Source organism: Myotis brandtii, unplaced genomic scaffold (genome assembly GCF_000412655.1).
Source record: "Myotis brandtii unplaced genomic scaffold, ASM41265v1 scaffold813, whole genome shotgun sequence".
Taxonomy (NCBI): domain Eukaryota; kingdom Metazoa; phylum Chordata; class Mammalia; order Chiroptera; family Vespertilionidae; genus Myotis; species Myotis brandtii.
The window spans coordinates 1,574,964-1,591,983 of NW_005371287.1; the positions used below are offsets into that span (position 1 = coordinate 1,574,964).

The following is a 17,020-nucleotide window of genomic DNA, read 5'->3' on the forward strand; positions in this document are numbered from 1 at the left end:
CAGTAGCATAACCAATGGACATGGACACTAGAGGGCGGTGGGCTTGTCCTGAGGGGCAGGAGTGTGGCGGGGGGGGGGGCAATCGGGGAAAAAGGAGACATATGTAATACTTTAAACAATAAAAAAAAAGTTAAAAAATACTTTATTACGAAAAGCGCTAACATCAAAAAAAGAAAAAGTGCGTGTGCGCCAGTGCATACACACACACACACACACACACACACACACACACACACACACGGTCCTGTACACCAGGTCAGGTGGCTCCCGTTTCGTCCCACGCCCAGGCACCTTCCAAACCCTCCCCCCCAACACCAGCTCACCTCCTGCGGTGCTTTGCTAAGTAATGGCGAAGCACCGACACTCTCCTCTCCTTCCCGGTGGATCTGGAAATTCACCCTTTGGTAAAGAATCTGAAAAAAGAACAAGACACGTGATAAAGAAATGTGTTTTTAAACTTGCTTCTCCTCCCAGTGCAGGTGGACATCTGAAAGCTCTCCCTGGAGGAGACGAGGCCTGCTTCCTCCTGAACAGTCTGGGGAGCGGGACTGCGGCCCTCGGGACGGCTTCACAAGGACCCCACCGTTTCAGAGGTGGAATCAAGTGAGAAGCCCGATGTACAATGAACGAATAGGACATGCGCGTGGGAATTCCAGAGCCTCTTCCTCTGTTTAGCACGTTTTCCTGGCTGCCTCCTGCCCACCCTCTGTTTAGCACGAGGCCACTTTAGCACAGAAACTGTCCCCGGGAGCACTCTCCTCCCTTACGCAGAACTCCCCGCGGGTGTTAGGAAGCTCACCCCCGCCCCAGCCCACTCCCCAGCCACTAAGGACCACTAAGGGATGGTGCCACCACTGGGTTCTGAATATATTTTACATGACCACGTCTTATGTTTTATTCTTGACAACACTAACTTTTCCCACTATATTCAATAATTTATTTCTTGATATTAATTTCTATTTTTCTCTCACCTGCTTTGTATCCTTTCTTCCTGGCTACAATAAAGCAAACAACACTGTTTTATACCCTGATATCTTCAAATTCCTTTTCACATGAGTAACAAGCTATTTTTCTTCCCTAAATTAAAATGCTTATTTTATTTCTTAAAATGACCACAAACCTAAGATCCACACCCCACACCCCAAAAAACGCCCTTCACACAGTTCAGATCCACAGTGTTGGAAGCACTTACTTCTGTCTGCAGGGAGCTGCTAGCTGCCAACAGGGGCTCAATGATGCCGGGAGGACAATGCGTTAGCGCGAAAGCCATGAGCTCCTGACGAATGGCCAAGTCCTGGTACCCTTCTGATTGTCCTAGCTGGCTGCAAACATCCCAACTTTTAGAATAACCTGCAGAGTTAACAAGAAAAATCACACTGACTTTAAAAGGAGAAAACTCTCCAATCTCACATGAGAGTGTCAATGCCTTTCTGCTCAAGTCTTGTGTCACCAGAGCAGGACCATAGTCCGCAGTGATGCTAATTTTATGGAACCAGAAGCACACCAGGACATGGCAGAAGAGGAGCAGTATGCTGGTTTATCGGCCAACTGTTCAGCGCCACTCCAGACACGGGTTTCTGATCAACTCTGTTAAGTTTCAGATTGCCTGACAATGACTACAAATAATCTACTTGGATTTTGAGTAAAAAGCAGGAAGTTTGGCCCGATCAGCATGGCTCAGTGGTTGAGCATCGACCTATGAACCAGGAGGTCATGGTTCAATTCCCAGTCAGGGCACATGCCCAGGTTTTAGGCTCGATCCCCAGTGTGGGGCGTGCAGGAGGCAGCCATTGATGATTTCTCTCCCATCATTGATGTTTCTATCTCTCTCTCCCTCTCCCTTCCTCTCTAAAATACTTAAAAACAAAAACCAGAAAACCTGGATGTGTGCATTCAGAAAACGTACGGCTTTGGCCCAAGCCTGCTCCACACACTTATGTGAGCTGGAGAAAGTTCAACTAATCACACTTCCTCTACTACGACGATGAGACAATAATGCCTTCCTCGTTGGGCTGTTGGAATGAGTAAATGACACTTGTATTTAAAAGTACTTTGTAAACTGCAAAGTGCTAGAAACAGAAATTATTCTAGACAGCTCCACAGACTCGTTCGCTTTATCGAAGACAGAGATCCAAGGAGCGAGCCAGGAGCGCAGTCAGCCCTTTTATTCTTTCATTGCACACTTTTATTCTTACTCCAAGGAGTTCCAGTTTGAAAGTAGCGTTTTTTCTCTAAGTACAAAGGCTCCCGCCTAAAACAATTTCTATAAATATATAAAGTAAAACTTAAGCCAGGTACTACCACTAACGGGAATAAAATTATTATGAAGCTCTCTAAATAAACAATTTTAGAGCAATACAACAATGGTTTTCCAGAAAACCACAAGTATTTTAAACTTAATGTTGCAAAATCACTTGGTTAATATTACAGAACATGGCTATTTTATGAAAATACCTTTCTAATGCTGAGGTTGTAAACCGTGAGATTTCCCGTGTGTCAGGCATTTCACAGCTGCACTGACAGCAGCTCTCTCCTTGACTAAACCACAGTCAGGCTCGTCTGAACCTTGTCCCGACCAGGCCTCCCGCTCGGCCCAGTCCCTGCTGAGCCTGCAGAGCCCCCAGAAACCAGTTTCAGCAAGAATCCTGCTAAGTCAGGTCACCCTTGATCACTAACCACCCTGAACATCTGGCCAAATTCCTTACCCTTCACCCTTGACATCTGACTGCCCAGCCCTGCCTTTAGCAAGAACCTGCCATGATGGGTCGGCAAGAACGCCACTCCCCTCGATGTGTCATTGCAGCCATGTTTCATATCCACTGCCCCGCTCACTCTGTTCCTCGGCTATACACCCCCAGTTGTCTTTTTTGCATTCAGAGTTCAGCTCGGTCTCTCTCCCCTATTGCAACAGCCTCAACATCCATTGCACAAGCCCTGAATAAAGTCTTCCTTATCATTTTTAACAAGTGGCAAAATAACATTTTAACAGAATACATACCAAAGGTGCACAAGTCATAGGTGCACGGCTCTGTGAATTATCACAGAGTGAGGCAATGCACTTTAACCGCTGACTGCGAAAGCACAGATGGAGTAAGAGATGCACTTGGGCTTCCATATAGTCAGGCATTGCTGCAAAAGTCGGCCATTCAGTGCAGAGCCCGGCATAAGACGATTCCACTGGGGAATGTGCTGCTGTTTATCAGAGAAACTATTCTACAATAACACCTGCCTATCCTCCACAGACCTGAGTTAGAATTTTAATATCCAAAACTTTAGGGTTTCAAACTACTTCCCAATTTCTCAATATCTGTTTAAAAAGCACTATCCCATCTTCTAAAAAAAATTTAAAGAATAGAAATATTGACTATATAGTCACAAATGGTAGATACTTTGAAAACTTAGACTTACTTTTAAATAACAAATACATAAAAAGACACTGTATTTTACATAAAATTGTTCTTAAACTTATGAGGCTGTTTTAATGGGGAATGGAAAGCAACCAAAATCTCAGATACAATACAAGCTCTGAGTCCATTGAAGAATTTAGATAAATATACAAGCACGTGGTGTACGCACCTATCAGTGCTCACAGATGCTCCCATCTCAGGAACATATGCCGGCCAACCAATCAGGCCAGCCGATCTCAGAGCAGACCCTGCCACTGGCATTGCCTAAAGGGGAGATGAGCAAAGTGCTAAGGGTGGCCTAGCTCACCTGCGGCCATCAGCTCCTGACAGTGCACACTGGCTGCTTTGTAGTCATGGAAATGGAGTGCTTGCTCCACCAGAAGGATCAGAACCTGGCCACACCTTTCTTCTGGGTCTTCACCTGTAAACACATACAAATGACTTCATGGTTTCACAGCATCAATTCATAAATGAGCTCACGAACCCATCTCTCAAAGTAATTTGAAAAGAAAAAGTCAAGATGGAACTGATTTTAAAAGATGATAGGACAAAAGGTCACAGCAACTTTTACTTTCTAACCTACTTATTAATCATCGAACTAGGTCTGTCTCCTGAGCAATCGTGATTGACAGCAGCCAGACCACCACCCCAACCCAAGGGCGTGGAGGAAAATTGGACTCTAAACTTGCTTGGATTCTAAGCTTCTTGCTAAAAACAAATTTCACTTTTGTATGTTGCCCTTTGAATGTTCTATTTCTAATAATAATTTAAAATGACAGATATAAGGAGGGAAAAATTTAAACACAAAGTAAAATAGATGTAATTTTATTGTTTCACTGAAGTGCTCATCTTTTATCATAGTGAACATCTAGACACTAAGAAATTATACCAAATTCAGCTTATATTAACACAGAGATCTTAAATCACTTTCCCAAGAACATTCTTAGAAGTCAGCTTGAATGTCACTTCCTTCTTGGGCATTTCCTCACTTTCTTCGTATAAAATCCATGGTTAGGTGTGCCTCCTACATGTTCCTTTACTTTCCATTCACCGAATACAATTTATTGCCATTATATTTCTAACAATCTGCACCTTCTATCAGAATTTAAGCTCCTGAAGGACAGGGGCTGCTTCGTGTTGAATCCTAAAGACCCAGCCCAAGTCCTGCACAGAACAGAGGCTCAAAAAAATATCCTCAGTGAAATGGGCACAGATTCAATTCAGAATGTACTTTTCAATTATAAGACAAATAATTCAAAGTTACAATAAAGACAATTTGTCTATTTAGGCTAAAAAGAAAAAAGATATTTTATATTTTAATGAGGTAATAGAACCTTAAAATTATTTTTAATATTTCCAGGAAAAAATATGTATATGGTCTTTGCATTTTTAAGCTATAAAATGGTTTCAAAGAAAAAGCAAACATATCACAGAAGGAGTTGAATGAAACTTTAAAATTGTTCCCATGAACCTTCCCTCTGTGCTTCACAGGTTTAAATAAAATCCAAGGCGAGTACTGGCTCAAGGCCGTCTAAAAACTGCTTCTGAAAAGAGCTGCTCCAGCACCGGGATTCCTATCATGAGAACAACACACTGGTGTTAGAACACGCCTCCCTGGACTGTGCAAGTCATCAAGACCAGGCTGACTCGGGAAGAGCTTCTGCCTCCCCCTTAACTGCCTAGAACAGTGGTTCTCAACCTTCTGGCCCTTTAAATACAGTTCCTCATGTGACCCAACCATAAAATTATTTTCATTGCTACTTCATAACTGTAATGTTGCTACTGTTATGAATCGTAATGTAAATATCTGATATGCAGGATGGTCTTAGGCGACCCCTGTGAAAGGGTCATTCGACCGCCAAGGGGGTCACGACCCACAGGTTGAGAACCGCTGGCCTAGAAGAACTTGGATAGACAAGGGGGCTGTACCCGGCAGAGAGCTATTGCCAGAGATGACTTTGACATCGGAAGGACTTACCTGTGTGGCATGGCAAACATCTGTTCACCAAACACCTGCTCTTCCCTCCATCCTGTAAACTGCCTTCCTCCCCTCGGAAGCCCAAACCCCCACCCTTTCCCCTCTGCCCAGGATAGAAGCCTCAACTGCCCAAATGCCTTTGAATCTCATATCTTTATGGGGCGCTGGAAGGAATGAAATGAAATGTGTGTTTCTCCTATTAATCTTTTTTTGTGTAAAATTAATGATTAGAAGGAAAGAAGGGAACATCTTCCACCTTTGCAGTAACATGTAATATAGGAAATGGAACAACGTGTGTAAGTTTATCAATAACAAATGCACATATCACAATCAATAGAAAACCTATTTCCTAGATAATACTCTTGAAATGTTTGCGTCTATTCAAAATATCTAATCACAAGTGAGAGGGCAGGTGTGACTTCCCTCCTTGGGCAGCGTGGCTGGGCTACAGACACTAATCCAGGTGTGTCAATGTGAAGTGCAGCGAAAGCCCCTCATCAGCTGACGTTAAGTCAGGGTCCACTGATTACCATCATCCAACGTCTAAAAAGGTGGAAAAGTACAGTAACAGTAAAGGATTCAAAGTAAGGAATAAATTATTTAACCTCTTTATTCCTGTTTCCACATGTGCAAAGTGAGATTCAGAGTCCCACCATAAGGGACACAGTAAGAAATAACAGATTAGTATAAAAGCGCAAAATGAGAATGACTGCTGTTTTCACGTAAACTTTTATGTGAAGATGGGGCCGTCATCTTGAAGTCCAAAGTAGAAATAGTAAACTGCTTTTAATTATAGAAAGTTCCATCTGAGCAGGTGATTAAAAGGAAAAGCATAACCAAAAATAGGCCTGAAAAGAATGATTTCTAGGAAAATGCTCCAAACAGAACAAAATAAGACTCTGAGGGAGAACAGCCAGGAGCGTAGTGGGACTAGAAACTGTTAACGAAAACACTGCTGTCTGGCCTGAAGCAGAGAAGGCTACTGAGGACATGACGAGGCTTTGGGTCCATGAAACAGAACTTACACCACATCCACAGATGCGAGTCTCTCTAATGATGCAGCTTAATGCCCGGCCCTTGCATGGAGGCTGGTTGGCGATTTACTTTGACAAACAGTGAGGTGGAAAAGACGGTGTGTGACTTCTGAGACGAGGTCGTAAAGGCATTATGTTAAGGGGACACTCAAGAAGTCCTACGGAGAGGCCCACGTGACATTTCTGTAATATGCCCATCTTCTGATGTCCGCCCAGGACAGTGGTGAGAGTAACACAGAAACCTTACTCTGCAGTTTAGCATTCGGAACGTACCAGCGACCCTCAGCAGCTCAGCGAGGCCCAGCAGCTTGGCGGACTGCTTGTAGCACGTGGGGGACTGGCAAAGGCACTCCTTGATGAGGCTGAGCCGGTCGGAGTGCAGTCGCACTGTAGAGAGAGAGAGACCAAATGACAGGCATCAGCAACGGGAACATGACCTCCCAAACGAGAGACAACGAAACGGAATGAGAACTGTGCTGGCCTCCAGATCAATAAGGAGTGAAAGACACAATTTTTAAAAAAGTTAAAATTATTGTTGCTTCTGAATAAATAACGTACAACATGGATCTTTCCTGCCACCAAACATCTGAAGCAGCAAATGAACTGGCATTTGGAAGCCAGGAAGAAAGCGTTTTATTTCCTAACAGCTAGCTTAAGTGACTGTTGCTGTTTCTGCTTTCCAGATGATGAAATCAAGGCACAACTATAGTCTCTACTTCGTAGGGCATGTATGAGAATTCATAAATACACATAAATACACATGAAGTATATATACATAGAACATAAAATCCTCAGTAAATACTAGTTATTATTACTACTACTGACAGTCACAGAAATGCTTATTAAGTATGGTATCCTCTACTGTAAGGATTTTTAATGTTTCAAGATGTAACTGTCAGGTCTGTCTGGGGAATATTTTATTATTATCCCCATCTGAGGAAGGAGAAGTTCAAAGACTTGAAGTTGCCACAGGTCACTGAGCGCCAAGTGGCTGAATCGGCATTTAAACTCCTACAGGACACTCCAGCGTGGCTCTGTCTTGTTATCAGTATGCCAGTCCCTCCAAGCCAGCAAGTGTGCCTCACTCTTCCCTTCACTATTTCAGTTCCTGGAATAAAGTGCCGAATTCAATGTTCACGGATGGAAGGAAAGGGGAGGAAGGGAGGAGCGGGAAGGGATGGTGGGGAGGAAAAGTGGGAGGGAGCACGAGGAGGCAGGTGACACCATTCTAATTCCACCCTCAAGTAGAAAGTGCCAAGTGCATTCAACTAAAAGAACAAAAATGAGAGCGGATACTTGGAGAGCTTAAGCACAGAGTAAGGCTGAGTTGCCTGTCCATTTACCCAGCGGTAAGCGGCAAAACTGGCTCCAGGCTGGGTTTCACCACGTGCTGTTCGTCTGGAAAACTGACTTATCCTATTACAGAAAGAACCTGGGAGACAACTAAAATGTCCTAAATCTGCTCATCTGAATAGTAGAATAATTCACATAAGCACCCAAGCTATAGGGAAAAGCACACACGTGTACACATACAAATAAGTCATAGGAGACTCATACATTAGGAATCATTTCTATGTAATATTTTCATTCCTGTTTTCTATTAACTCACTGATTATAACTTAGCCAGTACCACTAGCCATCACCTGATGAGAAACAGTAACTCCTGAAGGGCGGGCAAAGACGGCTTCAAAACAAAGCAGGTGACAAAATGAATGATTGTTCCCTGACTACAGTACAATACCTGGGCCCTAAATCTCGCAATATCAAGTTCCTTTGTCGGTCCAGTGTCCCTGATGAATACAAAGGCAGCGTAAACTTAAGGCGTATCTGTGGCACAAACACAGCAGACAGCATACAAAGGACACATTCTGTCTCCACATCCGGAAGGTCTTCTAACAGAAACTCCCAATCAATAGATCAAGCTGGGAGGACAGGAAGGCAAACGTCTTCCTTCAGACTCTCCTACGGCAGGAAATGCCTCAGAAGCTGCAGCAGGATTGTAGGTCTGGTTGCAGATATTCAAACCCATCAGCTGCTGTGCAAACACTGCCAGCAAAAACACTGCTAACAGAGCACCATAGCGCTTCAGAGCTAAAGAGATGGAAAGATGTCAGCTATCCACCCCCACCCCCAATTCCAAACACTTCCAGTTAGGAATAAAGACCAGAGATTACACTGAAGCCAGCCAAGCATACTGCTAAGAACCAAGCTACCTGCTGCCTTTAGGGCGCTGAGGTCCAGGGTTGTGGGGGTTTTTTAATCTTTTTTTTATTGATTTCAGACAGAGGAATGAAGAGGGAGTGAGAGATAGAACCATCAATGATGAATCATTGATCAGCTGCCTACTGCACGCCCCCTACTGGGGATCCAGCCGCATCCCAGACATGTGCCCTGAGGGGGAATCGAACAGAGACTTCCTGGTTCATGGGGCAACACTCAACCACTGAGCAGCACTGGCCTGGTGAGTCCAGGGTTTGAAGCAACAGAATCTCTCCCTCCCACCTGTGAGGTAAAGGTCAGGGCAGGGGGAGATGCACTCTGTACTCACAGCACGGAGTAGACAAGGACAAGTAACTTGTGTTGGCTGGTACTCACCTGATACTTACATTTAGGTAAAAGATCTTGAGCAATGTCAAGATACTGCTAACAATTAAACTCTCAACAGGAACTTCTTGTCACCCCCTCTTTAAAATTACATTATAGATCTATTAAAGAATAGTCTTCAGTAAGCATGAAAAGAAATGAAGTATTATCATATATAGCTACTTCTAAATCTATGCAAATAAAACAAAATGCAAAAATAAACTATATACCAAAATTGATGTAAATCTGCAATTCTCATCCATAATCCCAATTTCTGTCTTTGTTTTTATCCAGTAGCCTCGCTGATGGTACTAATGTTATTTCTTTCAGTGTTATAAATGTAACCTTGAAAAAATAAAATTATGATAAAATGTCCGTTTTCTTTTTTCTTCTGGGTTTCCACTTAAGTTTCATTTGAAAAATGGGTGGGATCTACTGCTGATGGATTAAATAACCAAAGGTACTCTTCAGTTTAAAAAACTAAAAAGAAACAGTAGGAAATTGATGCAAAATAAGTGATCAGTGCAACACTAAGCAGATAACTCACCTTGCAAAGGCAGGATCTTGACCCCAAATTCCTCTAGGTATCCGACGGCTTGGATAAGGTCCAGCTCCTCTTGAATGGCAGGGGGCTTGTCTATGATCAGCTGTAAGCAGCACCTAAGAGAAATGAGACCCATTTTAAAAAGCAGTAACAAGCTTGGCTGAGTTGCCTTTGTATATTGAACAACGTAAGATCCAACACATATTTATCAAAAACCTACTACTTCCAAGTGTTCCGCAGATGCTTTCTGTTCTCTCTCAGTCCTCAGGACAAGCCCGTGAGACAGGTAAATAGCATCATTTGCATTTTGAGGAAGCCACAATCGGAGCTCAGAGAGGTAAGATATTTGTGCAGGGTTACACTGATAGGAAGCAAGATATTAGAAAGGATGAAAATAAAGACGGGATGCAGATAATTTCCAGCTATTCTTCTAGCAAAAACAGAAATGTCTTGATTCAGTGACAATTTTGTCTCCCCCGAGACCTGAAAAAGGAAGAGGCGGTTGGTAATGTAATGCGGCAATAAAAAATAGGAGAAAGTGATTTGCTAATTTAAGAATCTGTAATAACTTTGAAGTATTTTAAACAAATTCTTCAAAATCCAGAGACTGTCTGGCCAATGTGCCTCAGTAGTTGAGCATCGACCCATGAACCAGGAGGTCACAGTTGGATTCCCAGTCCATTAAAGAAGAATAAAAGAAGCTGACATATAGTAAAATTATATGTATTCATATGGAAAAATCTTCAATATAGATCATAAATGAAAAAAAAGCAAGATACAGAAAAGTATGTAGAAGTAGTAAGCACTTACTTGTGACTTAGGAAAGAAGGTAACATTTAATATTTTGGAAGGACACATAGGAAACTAATATAAAAAAATAGCTGAGGGGTAAAGTCAGGGAAACTAGAATGAGGAGAGAGACTTATTGTCAATGTATATCCGTTCTGGATTGTTTGACTATTTTATCTTGTGAATATTCATAACTGCTTCCTCTATCAGAAATATTAGTTAATAAATAACAGTTTAGCCAATAAGAATGTATGGGCTATTTCTACATTTAATACCACTGGGAACATTTAAATACATCCAGCTCACAGGTCTCCATCAGTTTGGTGCCACATTATAGACTTTTGACATCTTTTTAAAATTAAGGTTGTCCTATGGCAGAAAAAAGGGATGGAATGAAGGGAAAATACAGGAAGGGCAGTTTTTAAAATGGTCTCTGAGAACACCTGCCAAAAAGATGTAGGTCAAACCACTCCCCGCTTCAAAGGCTACTCTATTTGGTATTTTCATCATCTGACATGCAATCCCTTGTGAGAGAAGAAAAAAATTTACTATTTAAACAATTTCATCAAGTTCATGGTTTGAGAAAACATGATTTTTCTCTGTGGCAAGATATCACTGGAAGAAACAGTTACCTTGAAGTTTTGCTAGAGTTGAAATAACTAGTCATTTGGGGGTAAAAATAAATCTAAATAGCTTCCACAATCATTGTGTCAAAATAAATTCCAAATGGGCATAAAATTCCAATGTAAAAATAAAACCATCAGAGTGGTAAGAAATGATAATAAAAACTATTTTAATGGCCTTAGGAATTAACAACCTCCAAAGGATGACACAAAAGACCACAACCATAAGAGGAAAGAAGAACAATCAAATTTTTAAAAAATTCTGATAGCAATTTAAAAGATAAATTATATAAAATAAAAACTTGGCAACACAGTTAAAATGTTTAAGGCAGGCAAAGGGCAATGTCCCTTATGCAAAAAAAAAAAAAAAGAGTTGAAATAACTAGTCATTTGGGGGTAAAAATAAATCTAAATAGCTTCCACAATCATTGTGTCAAAATAAATTCCAAATGGGCATAAAATTCCAATGTAAAAATAAAACCATCAGAGTGGTAAGAAATGATAATAAAAACTATTTTAATGGCCTTAGGAATTAACAACCTCCAAAGGATGACACAAAAGACCACAACCATAAGAGGAAAGAAGAACAATCAAATTTTTAAAAAATTCTGATAGCAATTTAAAAGATAAATTATATAAAATAAAAACTTTGGCAACACATTAAAATGTTTAAGGCAGGCAAAGGGCAATGTCCCTTATGCAAAAAAAAAAAAAAGGTCCTAAGAATCAACAGTAAAAAGGTGAACTCTAAACTTCCAGTACAACAGGCCAATGGGGAACTGAATTCATATTCGAGAAATTTCCACCTGTAAGGGAATTCTGAGCTTTATCATCTCATCAGAGCGGAAGCCATGGGAGGGAGGCAGACATCACCTAACTGTGCTGGAAACTGCCAGAACTTGAATTTCCAGGCTGTCACACGAATCTCTTCCCACAGAAGAGGAACACAGCCTACAGATAATCAGCAGAAATGACGATGGGGAAGCGTTCTGGGGAAAAGGGTCGCGAGGAAGCTGATGAATATTCATAACACAATGAAGCTTATTCTCTATGCAAGCAATAAATAACTGTGCCCCATACAGCACGGACAGGGTACAGGTGTGTTAGTGGATGTTGTAAGTAAAGAACAAAACCCACGATGTTGTCTGTGTCCTGACGCCCCGCCCCTCGGATGGAAGAACACAGGCCCTCTACCTGGCCAGGTCCATGCAGCTATCGGTGAGGCTGGTGGAAGAATTGAAGTACTCCCTGCTGGCAGCCAGCACCAGGTCAACGCTGGCCTCGTAGCTCACCCTGTGCGGGGCCTTCCCTCTCTGGGCAGCGCTCGCTGGCGGGTTTGCGGGACCCGCACAGCAGTGCATCATCTGCCCAGCCAGGTGGATGTTTTCAAGGCGACTGGAACACAGGAGACTCTCTGCGAATATCTGGGGAAAACAAGAAACTGGAATGAATGCTTAAAAAAGGAGGATTCGATTCTCAACTCAGTGAAGGCTCTGCCGTCCAAATGAAATAAATTACAAATACTCCCATCCTGGAGGTAGCAGCTGCGTACGTTGCAAATACGCTAAATGATAACGAAGCACACTTTTATGTTATGTAAATTTCACCTCAATTAAAAAACTCCCTCTTCTAGAAGGAATAATTTAACCGAGCAAACCAATATTAAACATAATATTCTAATTGTGTTACAATGAATATTTAAGTAAAATATCTAAAGTTCATTCTCATTCCAAAACAGAATCTATTAGAATATTGTCCTACACTCAACAGGGCCACTCTGTTTAAACTATTTATAACCACTTCAATTTTTAAAACTAAAATGTTTGAATATAATACATATAAATCATGACTGCTTAAAGCATCTGAACTCAGTCTTACTAACTAAAATAGCCAAGCTACCAATGTCATACCTAGACCTAGCCATTGAAATTACAATGTACCATATAATTTGGAGGCTTTTTTTAAATCTGTAAATTAAAGTTATTTAAATGAAACAAGAGCCCCTGATGGAAGGTACTCATGCAAATATCACTGTATTCCACTTGGCAACACATAGCATCAACTGACATAAATTGTTTCCTATAATTAAGATAGTTTAAAGGGGGCCAATATATGGTGATGAAAGATGATCTGACTTTGGGTGATGGGCACACAATGCAATACACAGATCACGTTTCATAGAAATTACACACTGGCAACCTATCTGATCTTATTAACCAATGTCACCCCAATACATTTAATAATTGAAATAAAACAAAAGACTACTGCAATTATAAATGTAGAATTTATTATAGAAAATGTGAGTGCAAAAAAGTTAAAACCACAACTAATCACAAAAAGGAAGATTACTTACTTCAGAAATGTCTTAAATAAAGACAGCCTTTCAAACTTACACTAATAATATCAATATATAATTAGTACGAGGACTTCCCTAAGAATGCTCTGCCCAAAAATGCCACTGTGGATGCAGATAGCACAGAAATAGAAAAAATGAAAAAAAGATTTCGTGAAGAAAAAGAGTTTCCCTGTCATTAGTAAAACTGTCCGATTTTCACGTTTCTAGGCTTCTGAGGAAAGCATCTTTAGACAGGCCTTTACTGAAATTACTGGTAAGAATAAAAGTATTAATTGTGACAGAAAGCACATCACCCTAACCACTTATGCCTAACAGGTGAAAATGGCTCACTCCAACTGACCCAAATAACTTCGATGTAACAGTTTCTCTGATCCTTTGCAAGGAGTCAATGCCCAATACTGAAAAATACAATTTACTCACTGAAATTTAAAAGGCTTTGCTAAAATAAAGAATACAAATTTCTGCTCTTTAGGCTGTAAAATATTTTCAAAATTGTGCCGATGAGCTTACAAATTATTTTCCAAGGACAGCAAAACCTAATATAAGGGCCAAAAGTCAGTAAGATAATACAGTATAATTTAAAAGGTATCCTATCTAACAAAGAGAGAATATGCTAATTGACCCTCACGCCTTCACAAAGATGGCAGCACCCACAGCCAATAAGGAGGAAATGTGCTAATTGATTGGCACGCCCTCAAAGATGGCAGCGCCCACAGCCAATAAGGAGGGATATGCTAATTGACTGTCACGCCCTCAAAGATGGTAGCGCCCACAGCCAATAAGGAGGGAGTATGCTAATTGACTGTCACGCCCTCAAAGATGGCAGCCCCCCCAGCCAATAAGGAGGGAATATGCTAATTAACTGTCACGCCCTCAAAGATGATGGTGCCCACAGCCACGAGATGGCTGGCAGGGGAAGGCAGTTGGGGGCGACCAGCCGGAGGGGAGGGCAGTTGGGGATAGCAGGGGAGGGCAGTTGGGGGCGATTGGGCCAGCAGGGGAACAGTTAGGCATCAATCAGGCTGGCAGGGGAGTGGTTAGGGGGTGATCAGGCTGGCAGGCAGAAGCGATTAGGGGCAATCAGGCAGGCAGGCAGGCGAACAGTTGGGAGCCAGCAGTCCCAGATTGTGAGAAGGATGTCCCAGATTGGAGAGGGTGCAGGCTGGGCTGAGGGGACTCCCCGCCCCCAGTGCATGAATTTCGTGCACCGGGCCTCTAGTTAAACAATATTTAACAAGGTAAGTTTGCCAAATCTATATTACCTGCTTCTAGAACCGTTTCAATACTGTTACAATATGCTTTCAAATGTTTTCTCCAAGGGGAGAAACTAATGGCCAGAAGTCATTGAAATGCCAAAGCCTAATGAAAAGGTGTTAAAATGTAATAAAAGTGATTTAATATGTCAAGTTGTTTATGACACGTTGCTCCACACAGGAGCTAGTTCAAGTGTAATATACTTACTACCAATTTTTTAATCAGAATCAGAAACAGGAAAATACTAAAATAATGTGACTCCAACTTAAACGACACCAATTCAGACATACAAATGACAGGTTTGGACCCCATGTGCATATAGATATTTTTACCCTGCAACTGGAATTCAAGTTCCACATTAGATACAAAAGAGAAGTTGTTGGCAGTTGTAATGGTCTGACACTGTAACCATAAATAAAAACTTTATACTCGTTCAAGCATTTAAAAACCTGAAGCTCAAATTTAAAGCCATTCATTTCTCAACAGTCTGCATGCTCTTTTGTTAAAATTGCCTTGAATTAAAATACCAACCTACTTCATAAAAGAGACACCTATTTTTATAATTCTCGTTTTATCAACAAGTCATGCTTCGCAGAGCACAGTGACACAAGAAATAGTCTATATTTTGTATCAAGCTTAACAGGAAAATTCAAATAAGAACCCTTTTTTGTTCTTAAAATTAAAAATGGGTTAGATAAATTTTCTATATAAACTATGAGAAATTTGGTGTAAAACACGTCTCTCCCAAAAGAATGAGTAAACCCCCGTCGGTTGCCTCCCAGTGCATTAACGACCCGCCTGCAGGAGCCTCTGTGTCCCAGATCCAATGTGCACTGGGGAACGCGGGGATGAGCATGATGCGATGGTGCCCACCGAGGAGCTCATGGCCAAGCGGAGGAAACACATAGAAACAAGGAACTGCACTGAAAAGAAAGGCAAGTCACCTGAGAGGACAAAGGGAGGCTTTGTAAAGGGCGTAGTGAGCTGAGTCCTGAAAATGATCAGCAATTTTCAAACAAAGGAAAGAGAAATAAGCATATCCAGGCAAAGGGAACAGGCGTGCCGTTGCAGAAACATGAAGAAGCACGGCGCGTGGAGGCATCCGAGCCAGATCTGCCGGAGCAGAGGGAGCGCGGGCACCTGGCGGCCTGGCGGGATGTCAGAGGTGAGCGGGGACAGGGAGGCGGGAATCCGCTGCGGCTTCCGAGGCCGTGCCGAGAAGTGGGGGTGATTGCTGGTAACTGACAGGGAACAAGCAGCAAAGGTTAGGAAGGAGAGTGTCTGTCTGGAAAGATCTGTTTTAGAAGAAGAGTGTGGGTCCCTGTGAACGTGAGACGTGGAAGTAGGGAGACGAGGTGGAGGATTATTGCAGGAGAGATGAAGACAGGACGGGTTTCTCAGTAAATAAGGCACAGTACGTAAGCTTTAGTGACCAGAACTGGGGAAGAGAGGGGTCAGGTGTGACTCAGAGTTTCCTAGCTGAGGACTGCTAACCCACTAACTAGATGGGGTTGCAATGAACAAAGAGAGGGAAGATAGGAAGTGAGGTAGGAGGGCACTCAAACTAATGAAACGCTACTCCATCACCAGCTATTCCTCCACAGGACCACTTCCAGCGAAGTCACTGCTCCTCACCGTGTGTCCAATAAACGATCTGTATCAACCAGATTTCTACATCCAAGGAGAGAAGCGACACCCATGGGTTACCTCGTAGCAAGCATCCGACTCCAGGCACGTGTAAACGCTCTGCTGCATGGCCAGCATGTCCTGGAGCAGCGTCCTCCAGTGGGACTCACTGACGGGGGGCTGCCTGGGGGAACGGAGGAGAAAAGATAATAATGACAAGTCCTGAAATCTCTCCAACGGACCAAGAGCGGAAAAAACAAAAACACATACACACACATACACACAGAAAACTGGTGCCACCATTCTATATGCCACACAAGCTCCCAAATAATCAACAGAAACGCATCTCGTCTGAATCTGCAGGAATAATGTTGGGTTGAAGACAGGAAAGCCGGGCAGCTCCGCCTCAGTGCTAGAGATGCTGCCAGGCGGGCTCCCTCATCAGCCGCCTAGACATGAAACTGGAAGAGTGCTACCAGGCAACAGCCCAGGGAAACACCCTGGGAGGGCCTGGGACCAACCAAAGCCCAGTGCGAAAGCGGCTGCATCTAGCAGAGAAAGCACTGGGCCACGGGAGACGGGGTCTCCAACCCCATCTTCCTCATTCTGCAGCCCTCAGCCGGGGTCTGCTTAACTTACACTACACATGTGGACCCAGAGGCCACCACCAGCCACATGTGGCGTCGGTCCAGACGCTGGACCCACAGCACACCAGCAAGGACATCACCAGCAGGGACATCGGCTGTTCCTCTCAGGGGGAGACTTCGCTGCAGTCCACAGAGCAAGTGGTCATAGGATACTGCAGGGGTTGCCTCCCTCCCAAGTG

The 17,020-nt window shown here is 42.6% G+C and overlaps 1 protein-coding gene across 1 annotated transcript in view; it reads right to left on the reverse strand.

Annotated features, from left to right (window-relative positions):
• NBAS (neuroblastoma amplified sequence) overlaps positions 1–17,020 on the reverse strand; it is a 201,287-nt gene that overhangs the window by 78,927 nt on the left and 105,340 nt on the right. The window contains exons 29-35 of the mRNA XM_014531591.1: positions 16,276–16,378; positions 12,153–12,382; positions 9,550–9,662; positions 6,693–6,806; positions 3,715–3,828; positions 1,193–1,350; positions 324–413 (exon numbers count right to left, since the gene is read on the reverse strand). Of these exons, the coding sequence (XP_014387077.1) occupies positions 324–413; positions 1,193–1,350; positions 3,715–3,828; positions 6,693–6,806; positions 9,550–9,662; positions 12,153–12,382; positions 16,276–16,378 (922 nt within the window). The remainder of the gene's footprint in view (positions 1–323; positions 414–1,192; positions 1,351–3,714; positions 3,829–6,692; positions 6,807–9,549; positions 9,663–12,152; positions 12,383–16,275; positions 16,379–17,020) is intronic.